General features: G+C 53.7%; 5 protein-coding genes across 5 annotated transcripts; 3 read left to right on the top strand and 2 right to left on the bottom strand.

Moving 5' to 3' along the window:
* Positions 1–1,742: 1,742 nt before the first annotated feature.
* Positions 1,743–4,378, top strand: A1O3_06056 (uncharacterized protein; the record flags this gene model as incomplete). The annotated part of the gene is made up of 3 exons (XM_007736176.1): positions 1,743–1,940; positions 1,989–4,214; positions 4,268–4,378. The coding sequence occupies 3 exons, from the start codon at positions 1,743–1,745 to the stop codon at positions 4,376–4,378; spliced, it is 2,535 nt and encodes an 844-aa protein (XP_007734366.1).
* Positions 4,379–5,507: 1,129 nt separating this feature from the next.
* On the top strand, positions 5,508–6,722 carry A1O3_06055 (uncharacterized protein; the record flags this gene model as incomplete). The annotated part of the gene is made up of 1 exon (XM_007736175.1): positions 5,508–6,722. One exon carries the CDS (start codon positions 5,508–5,510, stop codon positions 6,720–6,722), a length of 1,215 nt encoding a protein of 404 aa, XP_007734365.1.
* A 649-nt stretch (positions 6,723–7,371) lies between these two features.
* Positions 7,372–8,877, bottom strand: A1O3_06054 (uncharacterized protein; the record flags this gene model as incomplete). The annotated part of the gene is made up of 1 exon (XM_007736174.1): positions 7,372–8,877. The coding sequence occupies one exon, from the start codon at positions 8,875–8,877 to the stop codon at positions 7,372–7,374; it is 1,506 nt and encodes a 501-aa protein (XP_007734364.1).
* Positions 8,878–9,860: 983 nt separating this feature from the next.
* Positions 9,861–10,203, top strand: A1O3_06053 (uncharacterized protein; the record flags this gene model as incomplete). The annotated part of the gene is made up of 1 exon (XM_007736173.1): positions 9,861–10,203. A coding segment is annotated over one exon (327 nt), but the record flags the coding sequence as incomplete, so codon positions are not given.
* An 806-nt stretch (positions 10,204–11,009) lies between these two features.
* A1O3_06052 (uncharacterized protein) lies at positions 11,010–12,628 on the bottom strand (the record flags this gene model as incomplete). Its single annotated transcript, XM_007736172.1, has 3 exons — positions 11,010–12,305; positions 12,380–12,506; positions 12,552–12,628. The coding sequence occupies 3 exons, from the start codon at positions 12,626–12,628 to the stop codon at positions 11,010–11,012; spliced, it is 1,500 nt and encodes a 499-aa protein (XP_007734362.1).
* Between the last annotated feature and the right edge of the window lie 306 nt (positions 12,629–12,934).

Below are 12,934 nucleotides of genomic sequence, written 5' to 3'. Positions count from 1 at the left end.
GTCTTCTGGTGTAGGAATGTTCAAGATACCACCATTCTCTAGATCCGTTCGGATACGTTGAGAACAGGCTTCGAATATTCTTGGGTAGTAGTCAGCCAAGGCCCAATCCAGCACCCAAGGTGGTTGACCTGTGAGCCATAAGATAGTTCGCGGAAACAGGTCGAGATAACAAAGTGTTGGGGTTGAATTTTGAAATGAAATACCGTTTGCGGGACAAGGTGTCGAATATTATATCATTGCTCGATCTGTTCAATGGTCTCAAATATAGGAGGACAGGATTCATCGAAGAGAAGAGCACAAGATGGACCGTCACCTAACGAACGGCCCAGGCCTGAAGGAAGGTCGCGTAACCAGATGATCGAGACCACGAGATAAGGCACAAAGTTGCCGGACGTCTGTGATAGAATTTTGTACTTGGCCTTCCAAATCCATAACGAGATAGCTACGGCCCTGCTGATCCTCGAAGAGATGGACCTTCGGCACTCGAACTATATTTGGCTCCAAGATATTGTATGCGTTCTCTTGACTCCGTGCTTCATACTTGGTCACCTCGTACCCAAACTTGATGGCTAAATTTTGGCAGGGCCTAAGGACGCTGTGTTCGTATGGCATGTGAAAGAGAAAATTCTGAGGCTCGGTTTGGTTGCACCTATGGATGATTTCCACATCTGACAATGTCTTTCGTGCTGTCCTGAAAGGAATGGATGTCTGATTCGGGCGACGGCGCTTCTGAGGGACGTAGAATACGAACTGCGATAAGGACTAGCAGACGACGTGAACGCTCATCGTTCATGGGTGGCGACAAGAGAGCTTTGACAAGGCATCGGAGGGGAGAGGATTCGGAGGCAGGCAATCTGTTTCCACCTATACTGTACGTCCTGAGTTACAGAGTCGACGAGCGCAGTTTCCTGGTCAGGAACCTCGGAGGTTGTCCACGAGCGAGAGTCGAGACAGGAAGGTGTCCCGGGTCACGCAGACCCCAAGCTCAGGAAAGAGAAGGGGTTAGACTGGACTTTAAATAGCATGGATGAAACAAGCCATGTCTACTCCGAAGACACTCTATAAACTGGATCAAATGGACAAGACTCTCAGTGACTACCTGTCAGGTAGGCGCCTAATAGTACGGAGTAGGGATGAACACATCTCCGTACACATACCATTGCTTGGCGGAGCATTCGCCAGCAAACCGCTGAGCCTGACTGCAAAGGTTCCTGCGGAGCATACAGTGAACAATGCGCAATGCTTGCCTAGGGCTAATCAGGCCGTTCTGGGCGCCCATTGGCTGCCCACCTCCGCCCAAGGCGTGATTTGCCGGTGTGGCTGATGCCGTCGCTAACGCTGCCGAACGCGTCTCCCGCAGGTGCTGTGCGAATTACTTTGCGCCTCCTTCATTTGCTCAGTCGCTCGGAGACCCCTGACTTTGGTCCTAGAGAACGGTGTCTGTGATGCTATCTATCTTGATCAGACCACATCAAACCAAGAACATCCTCTCACCACGGGGTGTCTTTCTTTTGGGTTCTATTTTGGTCAAGCTCGTTTGGGTGTCGTCCTTTAGTTACCTCCCCACGCTCCAGACCACCCGAACTCGCGCCGGCCAGGACGATAGTTACAACATGCCATGTGGCTCTGAACCCTTGATTCCCACTCTACCCGACGTCTCGCACTGCTGAAATTGGGCTTCGGAAGGGAAGCAATTGGATATCTGTCGAGAGGAGGACGGCATTGGTTGACACGGAAGCGAGATGCAGCCTTTCAGTTTTGGCATGAGGCAGTCCTCGGCGGAGAGCGTCGACGACAATCGCAGTCGCTATGTTCCCAGTTCTGTCTACAGCGGTCCTGGCCCGATCGATGATTCTCCAGCCATTGGCCCGCCGAGTTCCTTCATGATGGGCGCGTTGCGCGGCTCATTGGAAGAGCAGCAAACTCCTCGTTTCGCACCGGTACACAGCCTGGTAACTCCCTAATGCGATGACACTGACTTTGAGCAGCTCAGCCGAAACCCGCCTCGAAATTCGACCGTTCTAAACATCAATGACCCCGTGGCAATGCATCTTCTGACCGAGACCGCAATTACCGACAGCCGAGAATTCGAGGTTCTATCATTCGAAGAGGTGGAACAGCTGAAAAGGGAGAAGAACGTCCTGAAGAACAAAATTGACACAACGAGAAGGAAACTGGCTCTGGAAAGCAAGCTGCGCGATGCAGCTCAATCACTGAACCGATTATATTCTACCCGCGACAAAGCCATTGCAGCCGGTCATTCACCAAAACGGTCGCGGCGAAGTTTCATGGGGAGCCAACCGAGCGCAGGTGAAGATGTCGTCACCCGCGCAGATGATGAATACGCCGCTAGCAGCAGGAAGGTCCAGGAATTCACCCAGGAGCTCTCAGAACTGGAACGGAGACTGGACTACACGGAAAGACGGCTTTTGCAGCACGCAGCCGGGATCCTTCAGATGACACACAAAGGCTTGAAGAAAAATCTGCGAAGGACAGAGTTGCCCCGGAGTCCGGAAAGTATGGCCAGCCAACCGAACGATCATAACTCTGGGATGGGCGGAATCGATGACTTCGACGAACGGAGCTTGTACCAGGTTCCAGACTATGTGACAAACTTTGGACAAATACCATCGAAGATGAACAAGGACAGGGCCGGAGATAGCGAAACCAAGGCCATCGACAACGTCGCACGGCGCCTGCAGGAGCTCAATGAACGACTACATTCGATGATTGCTCAAGCCGATTCACATGAACATTTTGACCCGCCACCTCAGCCAACCGATGAGCATATGATGGGCCCCATTAGCGCCCAGATCCAAGCCTACCTAGTCTACCTGTCCCAGGGTTTGGACGTGATGGAAGCTGCACAGGCCCGAGGCCACGGCTCAGTCCAGAAATCGATATTTGACTCGGAAGAACAGCTGGGGGATGTCAACAACCGACTGCAAGACATGCTGGAGAAGACAAACTCGGCCGGTCACAGCCCTCTATTGCAACAGGACGAGCCTAGGGGGAAAGATCTACAATCTCAACTAGCATTCTCTGTGACTGTCCTCGATCGTTTAAACCAACGGGTTGATACTCTTGTTGAGCAAAAGGATATTCTGACCAGACAGATCCAACAACAACGAGAACTCAACACTAAATCGGATGCCGAGCGTGATACCAAAATCCGAGAGTTGACGGACCAGCTAGAAGAAGCCAAACGAATCCAGGCCGTGGGCGAAGAAGAGACTCAGCATGCTCAAAACCAAATCCACCTTTTAGTGGAGCAGTTAGACCTGGCCAAACAGGAGAATGTCCTTTTCGAACAGCAGCGCGGCGTCAGTGACACGAAGGCCGTTGAGCTAGAGCGATCAGCACGCAAAGAAATGGAAGACAAGTTGATGGCCGATTTGCAGGCTAAACAAGAAGAGCTGGTGCTGCTACAATCAGAACTCAGTCAATTGCGACTCGACTCGGAGTCGAAGACCGAGCAAGTCCTCATTGAGTTACAAGAGGTGAGAGCAGCGAAAGAACGGACAGAGGCAGAGCTTGAGAGCCATCGTACAGAATTGGCCCAAGTTGCAACCAAGTCTGCAGAACTGGAGACCGGGCGGGATGAAAACAGCAACAATCTTCGCAGGCAGATCAACGACCTGAGTGCCGCCAAGGCCGACGCAGAAGCCGAACTATCGAAAGTCCGAGAAGAGATGAAAGGATTGGAATCGGAAGTCGTTCGGGCCCAGACCGAACTCACTCTGGTGAAGGCGGAATTGGACGGTGCTTATGGCACACGCGCCCAGCGAGCAGCAGATGTTTCGATGAATCCTGCCATTCAAAAAGTGATCGATGACCTGAACTCGCGGAACAAGGAGCTCGAAAGTCAGCTGGATTTTCTACAAACTCAACACGAAACGAAAGGTGCAGGCAGCGCCGAGTTGCAAAACAAAGTCAATGCGCTGCAGAAGGAGTTGAAAGATACCATTGAAGACTACGAAATAATGACAAAGCAAAGTATCGATGACGAGAAAGAGCGGGAACGGTTGGAAGAATCCGTCGATGGCCTTCAACAACGGTGTGAAATGCTCGAGTCACAATTGAATGAAGAGAAGGTCAAATGGCTGGGTGCGAAAGCCGGATTGCCCAATGAAACCACCTCCACAATGGTCTTGAAGAACGAGTTCAAGAAGATGATGCGTGAAACAAGGACAGAAAACCTCCGGGCCATCAAGGTAAGGCATCATCGACCACATTGAGGCGATGCTGTTGGCTGACATTGCTACAGGCTGAACAAGAAGAACGACGGCGTCTGGAGGGCATCATCAAGGGCTTGAAAAAAGACCTACAGCAAACTCGTGCCACCAAGGACACCTCGACACCTCAACCGGGCCTTTAAGAGTTCCTCCTCTTCTTCACCACACTTAACGATTGCTTTGGCCACTTCAAGTGCATGAACAGCCACCTGGAGCGTCGCTCCTGGTCCAAAAGTTGCCCTGGGCGGGCGCCTGAATCTTAATCATCATCATAATCAATACTGCGCCAGTCATGGGTGTGATCACACTGGCATAATCAAAAGGGCCATTCCCTTCCCTTCTTGTTGGCACTTAACATTGGACCACCACTGCTGCTGGTATGGCATTGCTGGAAGATATGGTTGCATCTTACCTCGGCCAGGATGTCGTGCCTGCCGTTTTGAATACTTGACGCTGAGTCTGCAGCTACATTTGAAGCTTTCTACATCGCGGCTGCTCCTCTGTCTGGTGCCCTATACCTGCTGCCTTCCGCTTCTCCTTCTATCAATGCTCTGACCCCCAGAGGTCCTCACCACAAACTCATTCTTACTTCCAGCACCAACTTATTGGTCCATCCCTTCCATTCACTATATCCCATCCATTCGTTTCGACTCGTGAACGGCCGATCGTCTCGAATGCTGGCGCGTGCTGCATGGCATGCGTGCGCACCTTCAAATCACTCTCAGTTCCCTCAAGCCCGCGGAAAGAAACGTGGCAGAGCACTAAACAATGGCTGACTCTTCCTCCCCTGAAATTACCGCCGCCTCTCCCAAGCTGAATGCCCTCGGCCGAATTAGGTCGAGACGGTCCCTGACTCGTCAGCTTGACTCCTCTGAGAGCCGAGAAGCAGAGCAGGATTCAATTTACAATGCCGAGGCGGTTCGTTCGCGTGAGAGTTTTCGGTCAGAAGAACAAGAGTCGGCACGAGATGCACCTGACAATGACGGCACGCTGTCACTGCCCTCGTCCCCGGGAGGCCTACTCGACAAGCCATCCACCCCCCATAGCCATTGGCCTCCGCCGCAACTCACCAGCATTCTGGAACAGAGTAGCATTCATAGCATCCGACAGTCAGCATCCCTCCCTCGCCTGTCAGCCAGTCCAGAGCGGAAGTCGCAGATTGTTCACTCTCAACAATCGATCCGTTCAATACATCCCCAAACCGCTACTTCACCATGGCCCCTGAGGAAGGCGCTGCCTTCTACGTCTTTAGACCGCCGCCGTTCACTGTCAATGAACGACTTGGACCGCATCTGTCAGCCTGTGGCATCGAATGCGAATCCTCGCCGTTCTTCATCTTCCAGCAACGACATCGATCGGAGCAACTGGTGTCCTGCCCTTCCGAACAAGCCTGTCCAATCTCCACCCTATCGAGTTCCCACACCGCCAGGCCTGCCATCCTTTGGGACGGAGGAGGCCAATGATTACAGGCTTCCGGGACAGCATTCTCCCGGGAGGTCACTTTGGAATCGTCTTTGGCGGCATTCCCAGGACGGAAGTGACGAGCAGCCACCGATCAGTCCTCGCCTTCTGGGGTCCCCTTTGTTAGGCCCTCAGAACCCTCAGATGGGCCCTCCCAGCGAGGTTCTCAAGCGAACCCTGGCAATGCTGGGGATGGCACGGGTTGTTAGTCCTCCGCCGCCGTCTCTTAAGCACGGACGTGTCCCCCTGCCGCCCGGTGTGGTTACCGCCAATAACGGGACTGGAGCACTAGCCCAAGCCGATGATGGTACCTATATCAGAGGGAGGTTTGGGCCTCGAGCGAGCGGCCACGGTGTCGGCGGGAGGAGTCTAGAGGCGCACCCGATTGCGCGAACGGCCCAACTCAGTGCAATTGAGGAACAAGTGAGGGAGATCGACAAGGCTTGTGAGAGAGTCGACGCAGAGAATGCACTTTCTCAGATACCCTTCAACGATATGGGCTGCGAGGTTGGAACTGGTGTCCCTTTCAACCAGGAGCCGCAGGAGATGGGAGAAGCCCGGGCAGCCGAGTCTCCACCGCCGCAGGGGGTTTCCGAAGATGAATCATTGAGCCCTGCTATCTATCTGTCGCCTCCGTCCATGTCACCCCAGATGCATGTCCCGGACAGTCCCGATCAGGGCGCGTCGTCAATGCAAGAGGGGCCATATTTTGAATCTGCACGGCTCAGATCTCCGCCTAGCCTTCCGCACTCCGTCATGGGACAGATTCCTGGGTATCCTTCATCCACTCTCTTGTATTTGAGGAGCATGGAAAGCATGCCTGGCCTCTTCAGCGCTGCGGAAGAGGCCGAGCGGACACGGGTCCGAGAGCTGGTGTTGGAGGAGAAGAGGAGGGAGCAACGAAAGCTGTGGTCACAGATGCGCTGCGCTGCTGAAGACTGCTGTCACGAGGTGTGGCATTTGTGGGCATGTGCAAGTTCTTGTGGAGGCCACCGTTGTTGTCGACGATCTGAAAGTGAGTTTTAGGGTGGGTGGTTGGAACGTCAGGTCGAGCATCCCGGTCATGACCTAGCTCCCATTGACGGGTTCGTTGGACGTTGAATGGCCACATTCCTAAATGGATAGCATTCGAGGTCACAATCAGTCTGAAGTGGTTCGTTGCGAGGCTGAGGCTTTCGTAAATCCTAGAGAAGGCAACTAAATGCAGGGATAAAGTGCAGGATTCATGGGAGACGGATACCAGGTTCCGAAATCCCGACTGGGCCACGGTATCGTTTGGCAGCAAATTCTATGTCCTTTCCTCTTCCCTGTTGCCTGCCACCTTGTAGTCCCCGTAGTCCCCGGTGTCTCCATACTATGCAGGTCATGGCTTGAACGATAAAGATGAAAAGCACATAGATGTCATGCATGCAAGCCAGACGTGCGTGTTCTGTTCTACCCACAGCTGCAGAATCGATCCCGTCCAGGATTTGGATTTGCTTCTAGGCATTCCGACTCCGGGCAGTCTGAAGGGGTTCGGATGTCACCAATGCATGGAGTTGGGTTTGCGCAGGATCCCAGAACAGATGCTCATATGATCAAAGTGCTGCTGATGATGCTGATGCTGGTGCTCGTACTGGTGGTGGTGCTGGTGGGTTAGCAGGGTTCTCATCCTGTGATTGTGATAGTACCATGACTACAAGTCAACGAGTTGATCGGTCCCCAGCAGTGCAGCCATCGGATCGTCGGCGGCGACGCGACTGCGCTTGTACGACTCAAGCTCTTCCTCGGAGATGCCAGACTGGAGTTCCTGTAGAGTGCGCTTCTTCGCGGGGGCTTGGGCTTGGGCCGGTTCCGTCGTGGTCGGTTTCGGTCTCGACGTCGATGTCGATGTCGCAGTTTCGACGGAGTCGGGGTCCTCCTCAGCCGTCAGCGTCTCCTTTGTCGTCTCCTTCTCCGGCGGCGCATCTTCGAGCGTCAGAGCCAAGCCCGTCCTCATGTCCTGGGCCTCTTCGAAGGCGACGCGGCCGGCCTCGCCGGTGCAGTAACTGTTCTTGACGGTCGAGTGACAGCAGGCGTAGCCCCAGACAAAATCGCGCCACCAACTGCCCCAGACGGAGGTGTGGTTGTTGACCAACACGTCCTCGGCGTACTTGGAGCGGGCGACCTTGCGTTCTTCGCCCTTGATGCGCCCGGCCTCGTCGTACTCGACGTAGCGCTCGTTGGCCACGACCTGGTGTGCCTTCTTCAGCAGCGGGTTCGGCTTCAGATGCTCGTCGCCGCCGTATTTGTCCAGCAGGGCCTTGCGCGCCGCCGCCTTCTTCTCCGCCGCCTCTTGCTCCTGCTTCTTGCGCAGAACCTCGCCTTCGGTCGGGTTCGCCTGGAGGTGTAGTTTCTTCGTGTCCGCGCTCTTGGCCGCCTCTTGAGTCTCCCATGCGTAGCGCTGCGCGCGTTCAAACTCAGCCGCCTCGTCCGAAGGCCGCACAAAGCCTTCGTCCGCGTCCGTCTCGCCCGCCGCCTTCAAGGCCGACGTGTCCATCGTGCGCGTCTTGGGGTCGTACCTGGCCGAGTCCAGGTCCAGATTGCGTAGGTAGTTTGCCGTGTCTTCTCGCAGACGGAGCTGGCGGGTCGACGTCGGCTGTGACCGACCCATGTCTGTCTCTTCGCCGTACCGGGCGTCCGAGTCTCCTCCATCAGCGTCACCGTCGCCGTCGCCGTCGACCTCGCCGTTCTCTATCGTCTCGCCTTTGGATTTGGCCGCCGCGCGTTTCAGCGCCTCGAGTTCCTCATACTCCTGGACCACGGCGCTGTACTCGCGACTGTCGTAGCCGTTCCAGCGATCGCGCTTCGCATCCCACCCGAGCTGCACATCCTCAACCACCTCGTCCGCCTGGATGTCCTTGCCCGTCCAGCGGGCGCCGAGCTTCCTCGGTCGGCTGAGACACTCTTTCGTCTTGTGCGTCATGGCGCCGCAGTTCTCGCATGCGCCCTTGCGGAATTTGGTCGCCGCAGGCCCGGCCTTCTTGCCTCGCTCGTACCATTTGGCCTGGTCAAGGGTGTCTTTCGACGCCGTCTGCAGACGCTGATGCTCGAGGTAGTCTGCATCCGAGGTTGTCTCGGCCCAGAACGGTCGCTTTGAGATGAAGGATGGGATGTACTCGTTGCGTGACTGGTCGGGCCCGGGGGGTTTGTTTTGCGCCATGGCTTGTGCTTGTGAGGAGGATGCGGCGCCGGTGGTGGTGGTGGTGGTGGCGGTGGTGGAATATGACAACTGGACAGCACCAAAGGGACCGGCAGTCACTTTAACTTTCTAGTCAGGGGAGAGGGAGAGGGAGAGGTCTGGTGTCCGAGTCAGGATGGATGCAAAGTCTGTGCCTGTGGTGCAGACTGGGTAGTTGTTGGTTGTTGTCAGCTCAATAGCAGAAGATACTGTAATTTATTCAAATTCATGGCGAACTCGCCGCACTCGCCAGTTCGGCGCCGCTTTTACAGTAGATATCGAGCGCGACTCCATTCCTCCCTCCCGCTCACCCTTCCACTCTTCACTCACTCACGCCCTCTCCTTAGCCACCCCTCCTCCTCGACAACGATCTCTGCTCCTGTGCCAGGAAGGATCATGCAGCCTCTGGCGGACCAGAGTCGCTGTAGTTGGCAAACTCAGTGCTCGGAGTGCACGGATAATGAGACGAACGTCTCGCTCTTTACACGCAGGCAACTATTAACTGCCATTCATTGCAATGCCTAACTAACACTTAGATCACTCCATATGATCTATCTTCCTCGAGGTGTCTCAGCCCCGGGCCATCTCAGGTGGGGGGAATGGTATTTGAGCTGATCACAACCACTGTGATCAGAGTTCCGTTCCAATACCGTACCCTACTAGCAATGGTTTCACGGTCGACGAGAAATGCTCCCCGGGCCAACTGACGCATCCCTTGACCAGCTTCGACTGCTTTAAGAAAGAGCACCTTCTCTACACGACGATGACCTCGGATATGACCCTCACCGGAATACTGCGCGGAGCGGAGCGTTCAATCCAACAACGTGAAGCACAATCTTCTCATCCTCGAAAAGCTCGTGCCCGTTGAGAAAGAAGGCTTGGGAGGGCTGAACTGAGACAATGTGTGACCAGTGGATCCGGGAGCTCATAAGTCGAGCGCCCTGGCACATCTGAAGAGTCGAGACTATCTTGATGGAGATATCACCATTTTCAACCGCGGGGTCGATCGTCACAACGCACTCAAGGGCTTTGACTTTGGCTCCGCGGTGCATGTAAGGGACGAGGATTCAAAGACCAACTTCGGGAAGACCGATTGGATTTTCCAACCTGCCTTTACGTTTTGGCGTCTTGGGACGACGTGTTCCTCACGAGTCCGACAAGCGTCCGACATTAAATGCATCAAACAAGATCTTCGGGACGGTGATTTCGCCGTGGCATCTACGGCCAAGAAATATCGAGTGAGGTGTGATCGAAGCGTGCTGGTCCAGAAGCCAATTCTGCAGCTTCCGTGAACTTCAAGAGTCTATACAACAGATAATCGGTGTACAAACACCCTTCTACATATGGCTTAGAGTGGACGGATCATTCTTCATCCAATTCGCTCGACCTCTTCCAAAAAAAGACTGGCTGGCTAGATGAGACCAAGTTGCGTAAAGCGTGGCTCGAAGCAGGATTTGATCCGTCTTCCTATTGTCTATTGTTGAAGTCTCATTCTTCCCACGGGGCATAGATTTGTCGGCCATGGGCATCGGAATTGCTGGCCACAGCTCGTGAGAGTATCCGTAGACTAGTAGTGTATCGACCTCCTACCGGACTGGTCCTTCACAGGTGGGAAGCCACTGAGATATTTACAGTGGAATCTGTTGGAGACAAGGACCAAGATGGAATGGGTCTGGAAGAGGATCTCTGAGCCAGCGACAAGTATAGTTGTACATGGGTATCCCGAAAAATTCATCACATCTCAATGGCACCAAACAACACGTGCATGATTTGCGTGCTGATAGAGACAATATCATGTTGGAAGTGCACCCTTGTCTTGATCACACCTCTCCCTCTCGACACTGTCCGCCCATATGGATACCAAGTCTCCCCCCTTCAGAACGGGAACGTCATCTGTCCTATTGTTGGAGAAATCGAGACGCCCGGCTTGTCTTCCCAGAAGCCAAATCTCATCTCTTCATGGGCTTTGAACTTCGCCCGTCCTATTGTTGGGAAGATAGTGCTGGCTGGAGCGACGTCCATGATAGCTAGTCTCATCTCTTCCTGGGCATCCTGGGCTTCTTGAATGCCCCCTCTCCCGCTGCCGGTGTAACAGAGGTGTCTGGAGTGTCTTCCTAAGAATTGCTAAGCGCAAGCCTGTCGTCATGTCTAGGTTCTGCCGCAGAAACATGATGACTCTTTAGACTTTGAGAGAGTCCGGATTCGGATAATTGCAGCTTGGATCCCTGTGTGAGTTGGAACTCTATGTCGGATGGTATTGCATCGATTGCTGAACACAATCTTTTCAAGTGAGCTGGCATCCACAGATCATAGATACTCTTAGTGAACTTATAGGCCATCCATCTCTCCTTCCCATTGAGTGTGGTGAAATAAAAGTCATGAATAGTATGGCGGTAATAGGTTGTCTTACTGCCGTCGATTACTGGATAACAGCCATAGATGCTCGCTGATTCGTTGTCGTGCGAAATGGAAAAGGCGAGGATCTCTCGATGAACCTCTTTTTCACGTTTCACTAGCCTGAAGAGTTCGACAATCGCTCGAACAGCCAGTGTCATACTGTGTGCGTTCTGTCGATCTGCCACAATATTTCCACCCGTACCGCATTCGGCCGTAAAAAAGGGGAAGTACATATACCATGTGCCCATAAAGAAGGACTGGTCATAAAGTCCGCCAACGAAAAGCGAAAATTTCTGTAGTTGCTCGTCCGTAAATGCAGAGCGGGCGAACCCTACGGCGTAGTCTGGTTGCGGTCGGGGCTCGGTTATCGTGATGGAGTTGTTCCAGCCTTCATTGACACTTTCAACTAGGCAGTTGAGGTGATGTGCACCATAAGTCGCAAATTGTTCTGCAGATGGCACTATTAATTGAGAGATATCTTGAAGAACTCGAGCTTCATTTCGGTTCCGTATCTTTCGACAGGTAGATTGGAACAGGTCATCACGAAACAGCGAATCCTTCGGGATGGGTTGCTCTTTCTGGAAAAGGTTCTGAATGAGAGTCTTGCTGTTGTAGTTGATACCAAGCTTTGAATCGACCATGAAACTGCCGTGCAACTCGAGTAGAGCTTCATAGCGCGAGTCTCTGTAAGGAGCAGTCTTCTCCTCCCGAGTCCTCTGGTCACTTGGTGTCCTTGATTTGGATGTGACCGACTCTACATCCGACGTGGGCGTAGACCGTTTTCTGGCTATTAGGTGGCTTATATCGCCACTATTGTCACAAAAATCTTGCGGCCAGTGGTGTGTCTCGGCCCAATGCGTTATCGAACCAGTCTGTTTCTGTGTCAGTCTCACAGCTTTGTGAGGAAATGTGTTTTCGGCAGGGAGTGGTCGCTTTCGAGAGGGCAGGTACAGTTGCTGGGTCTCTGCTCCCAGAGGACTCGACTGCAGAACTGTAGGCAATATATGTGCATCCTAAGTAGGGTCAGTCCTCTGTTGCAGGGCAATGTTGACAGCCAGCTCAGATCGAAGCTTTTAGCATGGCTTACTGGAGACGGCGGAAGAGGCGTGCTGGTCGTTAGCTGAGCCTCGTTAGCCTCAGCCAAGTGACGCAGACGTGTGCTCTGTTGAGAAGGATTCCCTTTTTGCTCCTCCTTGATGCCCTGAGGACTTTCCCTGCTCTGGTCAGCCCGAGATCGAGGATGGGAGCAGGTATATAACCTTGATTTGGCGGGTCTGGGGACTGCAATGCGGCCTTCCGAGCGGTTGGATTGTCTTGAGGAGCCATGATTGCTCATGATGAGGGCGAGGGAGGCTATAGTCTCGCGAAGCAGGTTATAGTTTCCATGGGGGCAGGGCTGCTGGTACAGTAGTTTCATGAGGGCGAGTGAGGTGGCAGTCTTATGAGAGCGAAGGAGGTTATAGTTTCCATGAGGGCAGGGCCGGTGGTACAGTAGTTTCATGAGGGCGAGGGGAGGTGCCATTTGAGAGGCGCTTAAGCCGTCTGCGCCTGTGATCGTAGAGCGTTTGCTGTCACACGCCATGAGACTCGGTGACATGTGATCATCCCACCCTTCTTTGGGAGCAGGATGATGCCGCGCTGT

Source organism: Capronia epimyces (assembly GCF_000585565.1).
Source record: "Capronia epimyces CBS 606.96 chromosome Unknown aczIQ-supercont1.5, whole genome shotgun sequence".
Taxonomy (NCBI): Eukaryota; Fungi; Ascomycota; class Eurotiomycetes; order Chaetothyriales; family Herpotrichiellaceae; genus Capronia; species Capronia epimyces.
The sequence above is the reverse complement of the archived record's forward strand: the minus strand, read 5'-3'. Positions and strand labels throughout refer to the sequence as shown.